Source organism: Nomascus leucogenys, chromosome 20 (assembly GCF_006542625.1).
Source record: "Nomascus leucogenys isolate Asia chromosome 20, Asia_NLE_v1, whole genome shotgun sequence".
NCBI classification, from domain to species: Eukaryota; Metazoa; Chordata; class Mammalia; order Primates; family Hylobatidae; genus Nomascus; species Nomascus leucogenys.
Genome location: NC_044400.1, coordinates 37,487,089 through 37,504,705, shown reverse-complemented (window position 1 = coordinate 37,504,705; position 17,617 = coordinate 37,487,089). Strand labels below are relative to the sequence as shown.

Sequence of the window (17,617 nt, the reverse complement as noted above, 5' to 3'; positions counted from 1 at the left end):
AAAAAATTAGCCGGGAGTGGTGGCAGGTGCCTGTAGTCCTAGCTACTCGGGAGGCTGAGGCAGGAGAATGGCGTGAACCCAGGAGGCGGAGCTTGCAGTGAGCTGAGATTGCACCACTACACTCCAGCCTGGGTTACAGAGCGAGACTCTGTCTCAAAAAAAATGTAAATAAAATAAATAAATAAATAAATAAATAAATAAATAAATAATAATAAATAAATAAAAATAAAAAAAGAATTGAGAGTACAACACAAAATGAAATGCCACATAGAAAAAATGGCTAATTAGCCAACAGGGCCACAGCAGACGACACTGAATTACTCTGCCTTTTCAGATCTAAAACACTTGAATTTGTCAGTGCACCAGAATATAATCATGTTCTGGGGAACTGCCACACAAATCAAATTCTCAGGAGACTCATATACATATATATACTATAATGCCAAATGAATTAATTTAGAATGAGAAATATGATTGTTATGTTTAGTTATGCCCTATGCAGATGTCTTGGTCCCTTTCATTCTGTTTTCAGCTTCATGTCTTGAGATAATATCTGCAGGGAAAAAAGCTTATCCATCTTATGTTGATTTTACTACTTTAACTCTTCTTAGGGTGTAACATTATTTACAGAGTTTGGAAGACAGGTGAAAGAGCATGGCATGATGAGAGTTTTCTGCATGTGACAGAAAATAACAGAGAGTGTATTTCTTTATGTAAAAGTGTGGGCAGGTGAATCAGCACTGGAATGGCACTCTGTGATGTTTGGAATCTGTGTTCTATCTTGTGGTTCCATTTGACAAGGCCTCTATTTCCAAACCAGCAGCCTTTAGGTTCTAGTTAGCAGGATAGAGGAAGGGATAAAGAAGGGGCCAAGAGCATATGCCAGTCCCTCTAAAGGCAAGTCCCAGAAACTGATCTCTAACACTTCTACTTATATTTCACTGACAGAAATTTAGTCTAATGGCCATACCTTGCTGTACAGAAAGCTGAGAGGTGCAATGTTTAGTCCTGATGGCCATATTCACAGCTAAAATACCATAATTTTGGAAGAAGGGCAAGGCAGATATTAGGAAGATGAGTTAGTCTCTGCATTTTTTGGGTAGGCAGAAATTAGAGTGTTAAAACAACAGCAGTCATCTGTTTGCTAACGAATCTGGAGTTTGGACGGGGCTCAATGGGGATAGCTCATGTCTGCTCCATGCAGGATCAGCTAGGAGGCTCAACTAGGGACTGGAGGACCTACTCAGTAGATGATTCACAGGTGGCAAATTGGTGCTTTGGGCTAGGGACCCGGGTTCCTCACCATGGGCTACTTGGGCTTCCTCTCTGCCTTGCAGGTGATTTCCAATGGTGAGTATCCCAAGAGAACAAGGAAAAGCCTGTATTGCCTTGTATAACTTAGCCCTGGAGCCACAGATGGATCCTTGATTTCTGGGTCTGGTCAGAGGGATTATGATACTGACATTTATTTTTATAGAGAATACAAAAGGAAGAAATGTTTTACAAAGAAGATGAGTTCAGTTTTGGGCTGAGTTTGAGGCATCTGTGGGACATTAATGGAGATGTCCAATAGGCAGGTGCATATACAGATCTGGAATCCAGAAGGGCAGTGAGAACTAGAGTTATAGATTAAGGAGTGGCCACCATGTAGGGAAGCGTTGAAGCCATGGAAGTGGGTGATATTGCTAGTAATTAGAGAAGTGCAAATTAGAGTGCTAGAATTAGAGCAGTGCAAAAGGAAGACCAAATAAAGCCCCGATGAGGCCACATTGAATGTGGCTATCCTGGGGGTGTAGGTGAAGGAAGAGAAGACAGATTATTTCAGGAAAGAGAGTGAGGAGAGTTCAGAAGAGGAAAACCTGGAAAGTGTGTAATCACAGAGACTGTATCAGTTATTTATCACTGTGTAACAAACCACCTCAAAACGTAGTGGCTTCAAACAGTAATAACTGAATATTCTCATGATTCTTTGGGTTGACTGGGTGGTTTTCTGTTCTTGCCTGGGTTCTCCTGTGCAGTCAGCTGATGGCTTACTTACGGCAGGAGGGTCTAAGATAGCCCCACACAGGCGTCTGGGCCGTGGTGCTGGACCTCTCTCTCTTCTCATGGTCTGTCATTATTTACTAGCCTAGATGATGCTGCATTTACCAGCTGTGTGACCTTGGGGAAAGTTACTTAGCCTTTCTGGGCCTCAAGTTCCACATCTGCAAAGTGGTGAGAGCGGTATCTATGAAATCATAGGGTTGTTTGAGGATGAAATAGAAGATAACGTCTGCAAAGCCCTCAGACTTACATGACATATATTATGTGTGTCTGGCTGTATGTTGAAAATCAGATAAGAGAAACGCGTAAGTACATGGTCTATAAAGCACAAAGGAATATTAGATAAGATGAAATTTGGCAAGTCTATGTAAAAATTGCATCCTAATAGGGCATTCTTATATTGTGTGTGTGCATGTGCACGTGAGTGTGTGTGAGGGAGATACATGGTGTTAAGGAAGAAGACTTTGATTTGATTTCCATCTAATCCTCTCTTGGTTTCCACTGTCATGATCAAAAGCTGTGTCAAAATTGGTTGTGGATTCTTATATTGCTTTCTCTAGGAGGAAGTTTATTAATGTGGAGAAGAGTTTTAATCATTAATGCTTGGATGAACAGATTTTTCTCTTAAAGAAATGAGTATTTAAATTCTGCAGTCTTAAAACTTGACAGCATCTTTATTTTAAAAATTTTTTTGCAAGTCTTACAGCGCCTTTAAAAAATCTAATAAACAAAATAATAGTTAAATAGATTTATTTATTATTTATTTATTTAGTTTATTATTCCCAATACTAAAGTTTTCTATTTTCCCAAGACAAACCAGAAGAGTGCTTCTTTATTTCCTTCATCAACATTTTAAATTTAATTTTAAAAATTTGTTATAATTTTTATGTATACAAAAGGTATATGCATGTGTGTACTATAAACAACAATAAAGATTAATTAATAGACATCCATGTGTATACCACTAAGCTTAAGAAAAAAATAATTATATAAAATTGTGATGTATTCTTTTAGTGATCTAAAAATGTGTTTTTAATTAAATGTTAATAGTAAAATTCAGAAGTGGTGAAAAATCAGGTATATTTTTTATTTATAAGATGTTTAAACAGAAGAAAATGGAGATTTCTGTCTTCAGAATAAACACCTCATATTTATAGTTTTCCCAACACATGATAGAAAAGAATATGTTTCTATTCTCTTTCTTTGATGAATAATAACCCTGGTCCCAAGCTCTCAATATCAAAGAGACTCATGATTGCTCCGAAATGTTCTTATTTCCATGATTCAATTTAACAAACACAGATGGCACACCTGCTCAACGCCAGGTTTTATGCTAAGTGCCAGGTTGGCCAAAAGTGATTAAGGGTCCCTCTGTGCAGGTGTGGAAGGATGGAGACATAGAAACAGATATGTGGCATGATGGCGTAGCTAGTGTGTGTGAAGTACTGTACAGGATGACCAATGAAGGTGAGGTCAGTGCTGCTGGGGATGAGAGACTTGGAAAGCTGCCAGGAGTCAGGGGCAATTTTGTAATCGTTTATTTACCTAAGTCACTCTCCAGACCTCCTTCCTCTTTGTTTTCTCAGCATGTAGTACAGAAGCTAGATGGGCGCATAGTAGGTGCTCAATAAATATATGTAGAATGAGCAAATAATTTGGACCAAAAAAGATCAGTAGGAGCTAGGAAAACAGCATGTACAAAGAGATATGTATCATGTAGCTCACATAGTTTTTGGCAATGTGGAATTGAGCTTTGTTTTTTATGCTTTAAACATTCTCCTCTCTGCTCTTTATTAGGATATCGACAGCACTGATCACAACAGATGGTGTGAATACATTATGTATCGAGGGCTGATCAGGTGAGCACAGGGGTTTGATTTTGTTTTTAATCTATTATTACTGTGATCTTTTGGGTCTGTCTGAGAAGGAAAAACAATAGGAAGCAATTAATTTTTGTTGCTTTTTATAAAAGGCAATCAATGTTTATAGACATTGATTTGACTATACAGTTTAACATCTTTTTCAAGGCATAGTCTCATAATTTACAAAAGTAGAAATAGCTAAGCAAATTAAGCTTAATTATATAAGAGGATACTGTGTAGGCTATTAGGCACGGTGAATATGTAGCTGTCAACACATGGGAGGAATGGCACCATTTTTGAATGTATGGTTTAGTGGAAACATCATGGACCATTGGATGAGAAAGTCCTGGGCTTGAGTTCCAGCCTTGCCAGCTTCTTATCAATAATCCTGGGTAAGTTAACTAATTTGATGGGGCCATTACTATACTGTAGTGATACCTCTAGGTAAATTGTATTTAAAAAATATCATTCCACATAAAAATATTACCCAAATATATCATACACATGCATATGCATGTGTATGATATACTTGGATAATACATATTTGGATACATACAGTCATGTGCTGCTTAATGATATTTTTGGTCAACAGCAGACCACATCTACAATGGTAGTTGATAAGATTATAATATCATACTTTTACTGTACCTTTTCTATGTTTAGATACGCAAATACTTACCATGGTGTTACAGTTGTCTACAATATTCAGTATGGTTACATGCAGTACAGGTTTGTAGCCTAGGAGCAATAGGCCATACCATATAGCTTAGGTGTGTAGTAGGCTATACCATCCAGGCTTGTATAAGTATGCTCTATGATGTCCACACAATGGCGAAATCGCCTTATGACACATTTCTTAGAATGCATTCTTGTCGGTAAGTGACACATGACTGTATACATACATATGTGATCCAAAATAATGCAGCTGAGATTTTAAAATTCAAATATGTAACTGTATAAATCAGTTTTGAAGGCAGTATTTGTATCAATAAAGCAAGGAACAGTTTAATACCAAAAAAGAGGGACTAACCATTCTTTCATTCATTTATCCAACAAGTATTTACTAAATCCCCTTTATGTACTGGGTGTTGTTCTCGGGAGTGGGAATATAATAGGAAAAAAACAAAATCCTTGACTGTTGTAGAACTTACATTGCAGTGGAAGGAGACATAAAATAAGCAGATAAGAAATGACAGGCTGGCCGGGTGCGGTGGCTCATGCCTGTAATCTCAGCACTTTGGGAGGCCGAGGTGGGTGGATCACGAGGTCAGGAGATCGAGACCATCCTGGCTAACATGGTGAAACCCCATCTCTACTAAAAATACAAAAAATTAGCCGGGCGTGGTGGCGGGCGCCTGTAGTCCCAGCTACTCAGGAGGCTGAGGCAAGAGAATGGCGTTAACCTGGGAGGCGGAGCTTGCAGTGAGCAGAGATTGCGCCACTGCATTGCAGCCTGGGCGACAGCGCAAGACTGTCTCACAAAAAAAAAAAAAAAAAAAAAAGAAATGACAGGCTATGACAGGTGGAGATACGCATGATGAAAGAAAAATAATAAATCCAGGTGAGAAGGCAGGGTGTGCTCGGGGTGGCTGTGGTAGGTTATAAAGAGTGGGTGGGGTATGATGGAATGATTTCTGGGCAGCACCTCAAGTGGAAGGAGGGACCCCACCTGTGCATACCCTGAGGAACAGCACTTCAGGCAGGGGAGGCAGGGAAAGTTTGAGAGCAGGATGCTGGATGTTGCGGGGTAAGAGCAAGGAGGCCAGTGTGGCTGGAGTAGAGTGAGAGAAGTGATATGAGTATGGCAGGTGGTGGTAGATGATGTACACAGTGGGTTGATTCACAGGTTCCTCTACATACAAAGTTCTTCCACAGAGGGAACATGCTGGAGACCTTCTCTGAAACACTCAAGGGTTCTCCTGTTAGGACAGAATCTGTCTGGAGATATTTGACCTGAGCCCTCTAACTGCCATCTTGGGGACAGTGTGGGGAGCCCTGGTGTGGGCTCCTAGGACAGACTTCTCTGAGCCTTAGTCTTTTCTCCATATAGAGCAGTTCATCACCCAAAGGCGTCTTGGCATTGCCTGCCTGAAGATAGGGGCTGACATTAATGAATCACTCTCTAAGTAACCTTATCTTCTAAGATCTGTGGCCTACATTTATGAGAGAAAATGGTTGCTTTCTGGGATGATATAGAATCATGGATTCGACTCCTCTCCCAGTGGGGATATGGCTTGTTCAGTTATGAGTTACAGTCCAGTGAAAGCAAATTGTTAGTTTCTCTTGCTCTAGACCCCATTTGCCATTCAACAAGTATTGATCTAGCAGAATGGATGCCAGGCAATAGGGATAAAGCGGTAAACAAAACAGAGAAGGATCCATATGCTGGTGGAGGGAGGGTGGACAAAATTCGTGAGAAATAATTGCAGGGTGATCTATTTTAGTAGATGATGAGAGTGGTGGGAAAAACTAAGCAGGGGAAGGAGCTTCCAGAATATAGAGGTGGGGTACGATTGTAAGTAGGGAGCTGGGTAGGTCTTACTAAGAAGATGACATTTCAGCCAAGATTGGAAAGAGGGAGCCGTTTGGCCTCCTGGCAGAAGATACTTCCTGGTAGAGGGCTGAGCTAGTGCAAAAGCCCCAATGCAGGAGTGCTGCATATGTTTGAGGAAAAGTGAGTCTAGTGGGGCTGGAAAGGGTTGGGGTGGAGTGGGGTGAGGGGCGGCTGAGGAGGGAAGGAGAGAGTGTGTGGGCAGGCAGGGAAGAGAACAGATCATGTAAGGATCTGTGGATCCTTAGTAAGCACTTTAGACATTACTAAGTAAAATAGTGACCTTTACTGGTTCTTGGACAACTCCATGGAGCCATATGCTTACTGAGGTGGGCCAAGGAGGCCCTCGAGATGCTAAGACTGTTTCGGTTACACCACTAACTCAGAAACTCTAAAAGGTGCATCACGTGCCCAAATAGTGCGGAACAGATAGCTTGACTATAATTTGGTGTTTCCAAAGTGTTACGGTAGGACAGAAGGTGCTGAAGGGTGAGTTTTGTAAAGTATCTCAGATTGAAAACACTGTTTCTGTTTAAATATTTGTTAAAGCAATTGTTTAAATGAGATATCAGAAATTCTAGAAAATGACTTTTCATATAGGCTGAAATAGGTTTAATTTCAAGTTTTAAAAAATGATGGGAACCAAGGAACAGTGGTATTTATAGTAACTGGTGCCCATAATAGCTCACTGTTGGGCTCTGAAACCTTTATTACCTCCCCTTAGGAGAATGGGAAGGCAGAGTTTATATACATATATAAATATATATATACATATATATGTATATATACACACATATATGTGTATATATAAAGTATATATATAAAATACGATATTGTATATATAAAATATATATTTATTTATGTATGAATTTAATACTCTGTGACATAACAATATACCATAGACTGGGTGGTCTAAACAGCAGAAATTAATTTTCTTGCAGTTCCGTAGATTCTAAGACCAAGATTAAGGTGCCAGCAGGGTTGGTGTCTGGTGAGGACTGTCCCCTTGGGTTGAAGATAACTGTCTTCTTGCCACGTGCCCACATGGCCTTTCCTTGGGTTGTGCCTGCAGAGAGAGAGTGAGCTCTCTGGTGTCTCTTCTTATAAAGCCATTAATCCTTTAGGATCAGGACCCCCTGCACTTATGACCTCATTTAACCTTAATTATTTCCTTAGAAGACACGTCTCCAAATACGGCCACACTAGGGGTTAGAGCTTCAACAAATGAATTTTGGGGGGAACACAAAATAGGAAGGTAATTTAAAAAATTTCCTTATTAATGAAGTTAGGAACTAGGGTTTTTCAGTTTCTGTCCACAAAACTAATTTTGTAAGCTTTCATCTCAATCACCAAATTCAGTGCTCTACATGTAGTAGGTAGTAGGTGCTTAATAAATACTTATTGGACAACAATAGGGGATCCTCTGTTTTAATGGAAGATTTGGATTGTCAGATTCTTCAGTTTCAAGGCTTTTGGTGTATTTTTGAAGGCAGTGTCTGTTAAATGGGTTAGAACTTTGATCTTAGAGATTTGGGAATAAATAACCTAGATTTACTAAAGACAGTGACCTAGAATTACACAGAAGTGCAAAGATTTAGGACTTGAGCCCAGACAATGCATTAAGCTGTCTGACAGCTCAGAGCCACATCTGATGTTCAGTCACAGCTCTGCTTACCTTTCTCAGTGGGCAGACTTGCTTCTTCTGCTGGTCCTGCTCTGGGTTTCTGTTTCTATTTTGCATGGAGTTACAGGCATAAGCTTTGATTTAAGTGCTTCTCTTCTCCTGCCACTCAGGTCCAAGCCCCCATCATCTTTTACCTAAGTTATTGCAGTGGCCTCATAACTTGTCTCCCTGCTTTGACCCTTTCCCTGAAGATGATTCTCTACCTGGCAGCTGTCACAGACCTCTGCTTCAAACCTCTCTGATGGATTCTCATCTCACTCTCAAAAAATAAAAAAAAAAAAAGCAGCAACAACAACAACAACAACAACAACAAAAAACAGGTCCCCACAGTGGCCTGTGAGGAAGGCTTTGCATGCTCCCTCTTATGCACTTCACTCCGGTCATGGTGGATTTGGCCCCCAAAACACCAAGCATATTTCCACCTCAGGACCTTTGCATTTGCTGTTCCCCTTCCCTAAACACCATTCCTCCAGTATCGGCATGGCTTGATACCTCCCTTCATTGAATTTTTTGCTGTAGTGTCACTTTATTGCAGAAGTATGCCCTGACCATCCACCATAAGATAGCAGCCTCTCCTACTCATCACTGCCTGTCCTCCTTACACTGCATTCCCCCAGTGCTTACTTACCTATCACTACCTGACTGATTGTAAACATACGTATGTGTTTAATGCATCCTTCCCTACTAGAATGAAAGTTCCATGAGGGCAAGGACTTCGTTTTATTCACGACTTATTCCCCAACACCCAGAACAGTGCCTGCATGTAGTAGGCACTCCATATATATACATATGTGCTTCATTGAATAAACGAACGACTGAAGCTGACCTAAGTCTGTTTTTCTGGAAGAGCACAATGTAATGAAATAAAATGAATTTTTTGTTGTTCATGGTTCCCCGTGTTTTCCACGTGAGCTTCTCAAATAAGAACTCTTCGCGTAATGTCTACAAAGTGCTTTGAATTTCCCCAGGAATTGACGGCTCTAAGCCAAAACAGGATATGGAATTTTTTCAGATATATAAAATCTTTGATTTTAGACTTGAAAGTTGGCTGAAAATATGCATGTGGCATTTGGATTTTTAAAGGTAAGAAAGAATTTAGGCAAACACCCCTGTCATTCTGAAGAATTCCTGTTATTAACTCAAAACATGATTGTGTGGGAGGCAATTTGTATGGCTAGAATATTCATTAGTATAAAAAAAGTAAAGTAAGATTGCTAAGAATAGTTAATTAAATCAATGTACATATTCTTTATTCATTTATATCATAAAAGCAATATTTTGCCAATATTTAGATTAACAATTTAAGTTAATTCCAGTTGTGATACACAGAGTAGAGTAAGAAGTGGGAAACTGGCTTAATAACAAAGGTGGTATAACTTGGATCTCATTAGATTTCTATATAATAATAAAACTTTTACAAACCATTTCTGTTTTTGCTACAGGTTGGGTTATGCAAGAATCTCCCATGCTGAACTGAGTGATTCAGAAATTCAGATGGCAAAATTTAGGATCCCTGATGACCCCACTAATTATAGAGACAACCAGAAAGTGGTCATAGACCACAGAGAAGTTCCTGAGAAAATTCATTTTAATCCCAGGTGAGTTCCTTTATGTTGTAGTTCCAGTTATGAACTACTGCATCCCTCTATGGAACCTACATATTACCTCAAAATGAGCTACAAATTATATTTTGTCCTAGAGGTTTATTCCAGGTAAGGGAGCCTGTGACAAAGATGATAAAATCTGGTTTGGGTTGAAGTTATGGTGCTTGCTTTCTGGAATCAAGAAATATGTTGTAACCTCAGGTTAAAAAAGTTCACATCATCATCATCATCATCATCACCATCATCATCACTGCCACCCCCACAATAGCTAGTATTTGAATGCTCCTATGTCCCAGACCCTATTCTAGGTGCTTTTTGTGTTATCTCAATTAATCCTTATTGGTTGGTCCTCTTATTATCCCCATTTAATAGATGAGGAAGCTCAAGCTTAAGAACATGAGGTAACTTCACTGGGGTCACATGGCTAGTCAGTGATGGAACTAATAAGTGGGGAGAAAGCCTGTTAGCATCGTTGGGTTGCTGGTACTCTCAGCTTTGGCTGCACATTAGATTCACTTGGACAGCTTTTAAAAAATACCACTGCCTGGGCCCCACCCCAGACCAATTTATCAGGACCTCCTGGGGTGGTACCTGGGCTGTGGAATTTAAAAAATTATTTCCAGGTTATTCTAATGTGCAGTTAGGATTGAGACTATGGATCATGGATAATTCATTTACATCACATGTGAAAAATTCATTACCATGTGAAATATAATTTTTTTTTTTGAGGTGGAGTCTTGCTCTGTCACCCAGGCTGGAGTGCAGTGGCACGATCTCAGCTCACTGCAACCTCTGCCTCCTGGGTTAAAGCAATTCTCCTGTTTCAGCCTCCTGAGTAGCTGGGACTACAGGTGCACACCCTGACACCTGGCTAATTTTTGTATTTTTAGTAGAGAGAGGGCTTCACCATATTGGTCAGGCTGGTCTCGAAAGCCTGACCTCAGGTGATCCACCTGCCTCTCCCTCCCAAAGGGCTGGGATTACAGGTGTGAGGCACCGTGCCTGGCCTTGTTTTGTTTTTAAAAGAGAAATCTATTTGCAGCAAAACATATGAGTTGGAGTGTGTGCTCTTTTCTCCCCCATGACTGGATAATGAGAGGAAACTTCTACATAAAGCCAAACACAGAACATATCATATACATTATTATTATTTGACATTTCTACCACTTTTACCAGCTAATAAACATTTCTCATTTTTTGGGGGGAGAAGAGAAATCTCTCCATTCTCTTTTTCTTCTTTGTCCCTCCTTACAACAAGAAAAAATTGTACCAAAGTGTAGGTGATGAATATGAGGAGAGTTATCACCAAGTCTAGATTTGTTCCAATTCCTGTATTGATCTTGCCCTGTGTAAGTGTAATGTGACTAGGAAACCCCTGGCCTTGGGGTCATCTGTCTGGTTCAAATCCTCACTCTTGCCAGTGAACAGTTTGGTAACTGTGGGCCAGTTGCTTAACCTCTCTGAGCCTCAAGTGCCTCATCTAAAAATGGGAAAAATAGTAGTGGCTACTTCCTAAGGCTATGTGAGGTATGAATGACACAAAAAGTTCTTAGAATAGTGCATAGTGAATGCTCATTGTTTAACAGTAGCTGCAATAGCAACATTAGTATTTGCAGTAGTAATGGTAGAAGTAAAATAGAAGGATTCCCTCCTTTTGCTGATTGAGATGATTTCTTAAATGGAAGCTAAAAAATCAGGGAAGAAAAGGATTTTCTTGTGTCATTATTCTTCGTATAGCAGGAGTGTGGAGAAATCCAAATAAAATATTTTTGGCTAACCACAACTGCAGATTGATCCAAACCAACTGTGAAGGGAGCTAGATTTGCTTTCCCACTCAGTTTAATTATGAAAATAGTAAAGGCATAAGTAGAAGGCATGCCTTAATTTTAAAACTGTGATGAGAATATTTAAGATCTACTCTCAGCAATTTTCAAATATACAATACATTATTATTAACTACAGTCACAATGCTTTACAGTAGATCTCCAGAAATTTTTCATCGTGTCTAATTGAAACTTCGTATCATTTCACCAACATCTTCTCAACCCTCCCCTCCCCCAGCCGCTGGCAACCACCATTCTACTCTTTGCTTCCACGAGTTCAATTTTTTCAGATTCTACATATAAATGAGCTCATGCAGTATTTGCCTTTCTGTGCCTGGATTACTTCACTTAGCATGATGTCCTCTAGGTTCATCCATGTTGTTGCGAATGACAAGATTTCCTCTTTTCAGGCTGAACACTATTCCATACATATGTATGTTTGCGTATCGCTGCATTTTCTTTATCCGTTCATCTGTCAATGGACACAGGTGAATTATATTTCTTGGCTATAGTGAAAAATGCTGCAGTGAATGTGGGAGTACAGATATTTCTTCAATATTAATTTCTTTCCTTTGGATGTACACCAAGAAGTGGGATTGCTGGATCATATGGTAGTTCTATTTTTAATTTTTAAAGGAACTTTGGTAATGTTTTCCATAATATGGCTATACTAATTTACATTCCCACAACAGTGAACAAGGGTTCCTTTTGCTGTACATCTCCTGCCAGAATTTGCTGTCTTTTGCCTTTTTGGTACTGGCCATTTTAACAGGTGTGAGGTGATGTCTCATTGCACTTTTAATTTGTATTTCTTTGATTAGTGATGGGCGTTTCTTCACATACTAGCTGGTCACTTGGATGTCTTCTTTTGAGAAATATTTATTCATGTCATTTGCTCATTTAAAAAAATCAGTTTGTTTTCTTGCTATTAAGTTTTTTATTTTATTTTATTTTATTTTATTTTTTATTATTATACTTTAGGTTTTAGGGTACATGTGCACATTGTGCAGGTTTGTTACATATGTATCCATGTGCCATGTTGTTTTGCTGCACCCATTAACTCGTTATTTAGCATTAGGTATATCTCCTAATGCTGTCCCTCCGCCCTCCCCCCACCCCACAACAGTCCCTGGAGTGTGATGCTCCCCTTCCTGTGTCCATGAGTTCTCATTGTTCAATTCCCACCTATGAGTGAGAACATGCAGTGTTTGGTTTTTTGTCCTTGCGATAGTTTACTGAGAATGATGTTTTCCAGTTTCATCCATGTCCCTACAAAGGACATGAATTCATCATTTTTTATGGCTGCATAGTATTCCATGGTGTATATGTGCCACATTTTCTTAATCCAGTCTATCGTTGTTGGACATTTGGGTTGGTTCCAACTCTTTGCTATTGTGAATAGTGCTGCAATTAAGTTTTTTGAGTTCCCTATATATTTTGGATATTAGCCGTTTATCATATATAGGTTGAACATTTCAAGTAAAAAAAATCCAAAATCCGAAATGCTCCAAAATTCAAACCTTTTTGAGCACTGACACAGTGCTCTAAGGAAATGCTTGGGGCATTTCAGATTTTATACTTTTGGATTTGGGATGCTCAAACAGTAAGCATAATGCAAATATTCCAAAAAATGAATCCAAAATCTGAAATACTTCTGGTCCCAGTGATTTTGGGTAAAGAATACTCAACCTATATATGGTTTGTAAATATATTCTCTCATCCCATAGGTTGTCTCTTCAGTCTGTTGATTGTTTTCTTTGCTATATAGAAGCTTATTAGTTTGATAGAATCCCATTTGTCTACTTTTGCTATTGTTTCCTGTGCTTTAGGGATCATATTTAAAATATCATCACCCAGACCAATGTTGAAGATTTTTCTTGATGTTTTCTTCTAGTAGTTTCACAGTTTCAAGCCCAAAAATCTTTAATCTATTTTGAGTTGATTTTTGTATATGGTATGAGGTAAGAGTCCAATTTTATTCTTCTGCATGTGGATACCCAGTTCCCCCACCATTGCTTATTGAAAAGGTTGTCCTTTCCCCGTTGTGTGTTTGGGGTACCTTTGTCAAAGAACAATTAACTGTAAATGTGTGGATTTATTTCTAGGCTCTCTATTCTGTTCTATTGATCTATATATCTGTTTTTGTGCCAGTACCATGCTGTTTTAATTACTACAGGTTTGTAGTGTATTTTGGAATCTGGTAGTGTGATGCCTCCAGCTTTGTTCTTTTTGCTCATGATTGCTTAGGGTACTTGAGGTGTTTTATGGTCTTATACAAATTTTAGGGTTGATTTTTCTATTCCTGTGAAAAATGTTGTTGGAATTTTGATAAGGATTACACTGAATCTGCAGATTGCTTTTGGTAGTATGAATATTTTAACAATATTGATTATTCCAATTCATGAACACCAGATATGTTTCCATTAATTTGTGGTATTCAATTTCTTTCATCATTATTTTGTGGTTTTCAGTGTACAGGTGTTTTACCTCCTTGGTTAAATTTATTCCTAAGTATTTTTTGATGCTATTGTAAATGGGATTGTTTTCTTGATTTCTTTTTCAGATAGTTCATTGGTAGTACATAGAAATGCTACTGATTTTTGTATGCTGCTTTTGTATCCTGCAAATTTGCTGAATTTATTAATTCTAACAGTTTTTCAGTTTTTTTTAGTGGAGTTTTTAGGGATATATATATATATATATATATATATATATATAATCATGTCATCAAATAGGGACAATTTACCTTTTTCCTTTCCAATTTAGATGTATTTTATTTCTTTTACTTGCTTAATTGCTCTAGCTAGGACTTTCAGTACTATGTTGAATAGAAGTGCTGAGAGTGGGCATCCTTGTCTTGATCCTGATCCCAGAGAAAAAGCTTTCAACTTTTAATCACTGAGTATGATGTTAGCTGTGGGTTGTCATATATGGCCTTTATTATGATGAGGTCTATTTCTGCTATGCCTAATTTGTTGGGAGTTTTTATCATGAAAAAATGTTGAATTTTTCAGATTCTTTTTCTGCATCTATTGAGATGATCATATGATTTTTGTCTTTTACCCTGTCAATACATTGTATCATATTTATTGATTTGCATATATTTAACTATCCTTGCATCCCAAGGATGAATCCCCCTTGATCAGGGTGTATGATCCTTTTAATGTACTGTTGGATTCAGTTTGCTGGTATTTTGCTGAGGATTTTCCACGTGTGTTTATTAGGGCTATTGGCCTATCACTTTCTTTTCCTGTAGCATCCTTGTCTGGCTTTGGTATCAGGCTAATAATGGCCTCATAAACTGAATTTGCAAGTGTTCTCTCCTCTTCAATTATGAAAGAGTTTGAGAAGGATGGGCATTAATTTTTCTTTCTTTCTTTTTTTTTTTTTGAGATAGAGTCTCACTCTTGTCACCCATGCTGGAATGCAATGGCACAATCTCAGCTTACTGCAACCTCCACCTCCCAGGTTGAAGCAATTCTCCTGCCTCAGCCTCCTGAGTAGCTGGGATTATAGGCACCTGCCACCACACCCAGCTAATTTTTGTACTTTTGGTAGAGATAGGGTTTCGCCATGTTGGCCAGGCTGGTCTTGAACTCCTGATCTCAGGTGATCCGCCTGCCTTGGCCTCCCAAGGTGCTGGGATTACAGGCATGAGCCACTATGGTCAACCTAATTTTTCTTTAGATGTTTTGTAGAATTCACCAGTGAGGCCACTGGGTCTGGGCTTTTTGCTTCTGCGGAGGTTTTTGATTACTGATTCAATTTCCTTATGCATTATTGAACTGTTCAGATTTTGAATTTCTTCATGAGTCAGTCTAGGTAGATTGTTTGTTACTATGAACTGGTCCATTTCTTTCTTTTAGGCTATCCAATTTTTTGGCATATTATTGCTCATAGTAGTCACATATGATTATTTGTGTTTCTGTGGTATCGGTTGTAACATCTCCACACTGATTTATAATTTTATTAATTCGATTTTCTCTCTTTTTTTCTTAGTAAGTCTAGCTAACAGTTTATCCATTTTATCTTTTCAAAAAACCAACTCTTAGTTTCATAGATTTTTTTTTTATTTTTCTATCCTCTATTTCATTATTTTTGCTCTGATATTTATTATTTCCTTCCTTTTGTTGACTTCAGGCTTTGTTCTTTTTCTACTCCAACAGGTATAAAGTTAGGTTGTTTGATGTCTTTATTTTTTCTTAATGTAGGTGTTTATTGCTACAAAATTCCCTTTTAAAACTGTGTTTGCTACATCCCGTAAGTTTTGGTACATTGTGTTTCCATTTTTGTTTGTCTCAACATAACTTAAATTTTTCCTTTTGATTTCTTCTTTGATCCATTGTCTGTTTAGGAAAGTGTTGTTTAATTTCTTCGTATTTGTGAATTTTCCAGTTTTCCTCTTATTAATTTATAATTTAGCTATTGTTGTTGGAAAGGCTACTCAAAATGATTTCAGTATTCTTGAATTTGTTAAGGCTTGTTTTGTGGCCTAACGTAAGATTTGTCCTGGAGAATGTTCCATGAACGTGTGAACCCCCAAAATCTGTGACAGGTCTCAGTCAATTTAGGAAGTTTATTTTGCCAAAGTTAAGGATGCACATCTGTGACACAGCCTCAGTATGTCCTGACGACATGTGCCCAAGGTGGTCAGAGTGCAGCTTGGTTTTATATATTTTAGGGAGACATGAGACATCAGTCAACATATGTGAGGTGAACATTGTTTCAGTCCAGGAAGGCAGGACAACTGGAAGCAAAGGCAGGGCATCTAGAAGCAGGGATGAGGCTTTCAGTTCATATGTAAGAGACAAATGGTTGCATTCTTTTGGGTTTCTGATTAGACTCTCTGAAAGAGGCAGCCAGATACGCATTTATCTCAGTGAGCAGAGGGATGACTTTGAATAGAATGGGAGGCAGGTTTGCCCTAAGTGGTTCCCAGCTTGACTTTCCCTCGAGCTTAGTGATTTTGGGGCCCCAAGATTTATTTTCCTTTCACTTGCGCTTGAAAAGAATGTATACTCTGCTGCTGTTGGATGAAATGCTCTCTATTTATGTTAGGTCGATTTGGTCTATAATGTTGTTCAAGTCTACTGTTTCCTGGTTGATTTTCTATTTGAATGATTTATCCACTGTTGGAAGTGGGTTATTTTGTGTGTGTGTGTGTGTGTAAATATACATTTATTTATTTATTTTTAATCATTGTACTTTAAGTTTTAGGGTACATGTGCACAATGTGCAGGTTTGTTACATATGTATCCATGTGCCATGTTGGTGTGCTGCACCCATTAAGTCATCATTTAGCATTAGGTGTATCTCCTAATGCTGTCCCTCCCCCCTCCCCCCACCCCACAATAGTCCCTGGAGTGTGATGTTCCCCTTCCTGTGTCCATGAGTTCTCATTGTTCAATTCCCACCTATGAGTGAGAACATGCGGTGTTTGGTTTTTTGACCTTGTGATAGTTTACTGAGAATGATGATTTCCAGTTTCATCCATGTCCCTACAAAGGACATGAACTCATCATTTTTTATGGCTGCGTAGTATTCCATGGTGTATATGTGCCACATTTTCTTAATTCAGTCTATCGTTGTTGGACATTTGGGTTGGTTCCAAGTCTTTGCTATTGTGAATAGTGCCGCAATAAACATACATGTGCATGTGTCTTTATAGCAGCATGATTTATAATCCTTTGGGTATATACCCAGTAATGGGATGGCTGGGTCAAATGGTATCTCTAGTTCTAGATCCCTTAGGAATCGCCACACTGACTTCCATAATGGTTGAACTAGTTTACAGTCCCACCAACAGTGTAAAAGTGTTCCTATTTCTCCACATCCTCTCTGGCACCTGTTGTTTCCTGACTTTTTAATGATCGCCATTCTAACTGGTGTGAGATGGTATCTCATTGTGGTTTTGATTTGCATTTCTCTGATGGCCAGTGATGATGAGCATTTTTGCATGTGTTTTTTGGCTGCATAAATGTCTTCTTTTGAGAAGTGTCTGTTCATGTCCTTTGTCCACTTTTTGATGGGGTTGTTTGTTTTTTTCTTGT

The 17,617-nt window shown here is 38.6% G+C and overlaps 1 protein-coding gene across 2 annotated transcripts in view; it reads left to right on the top strand.

Annotated features, from left to right (window-relative positions):
• The window catches only part of CWH43 (cell wall biogenesis 43 C-terminal homolog), a 79,990-nt gene that overhangs the window by 52,760 nt on the left and 9,613 nt on the right, over positions 1 to 17,617 (top strand). For both annotated transcript variants that reach the window (XM_030801220.1, XM_030801221.1), the window contains exons 14-15: positions 3,841 to 3,902; positions 9,583 to 9,738. In XM_030801220.1, coding sequence (XP_030657080.1) covers positions 3,841 to 3,902; positions 9,583 to 9,738 — 218 coding nt within the window. The remainder of the gene's footprint in view (positions 1 to 3,840; positions 3,903 to 9,582; positions 9,739 to 17,617) is intronic.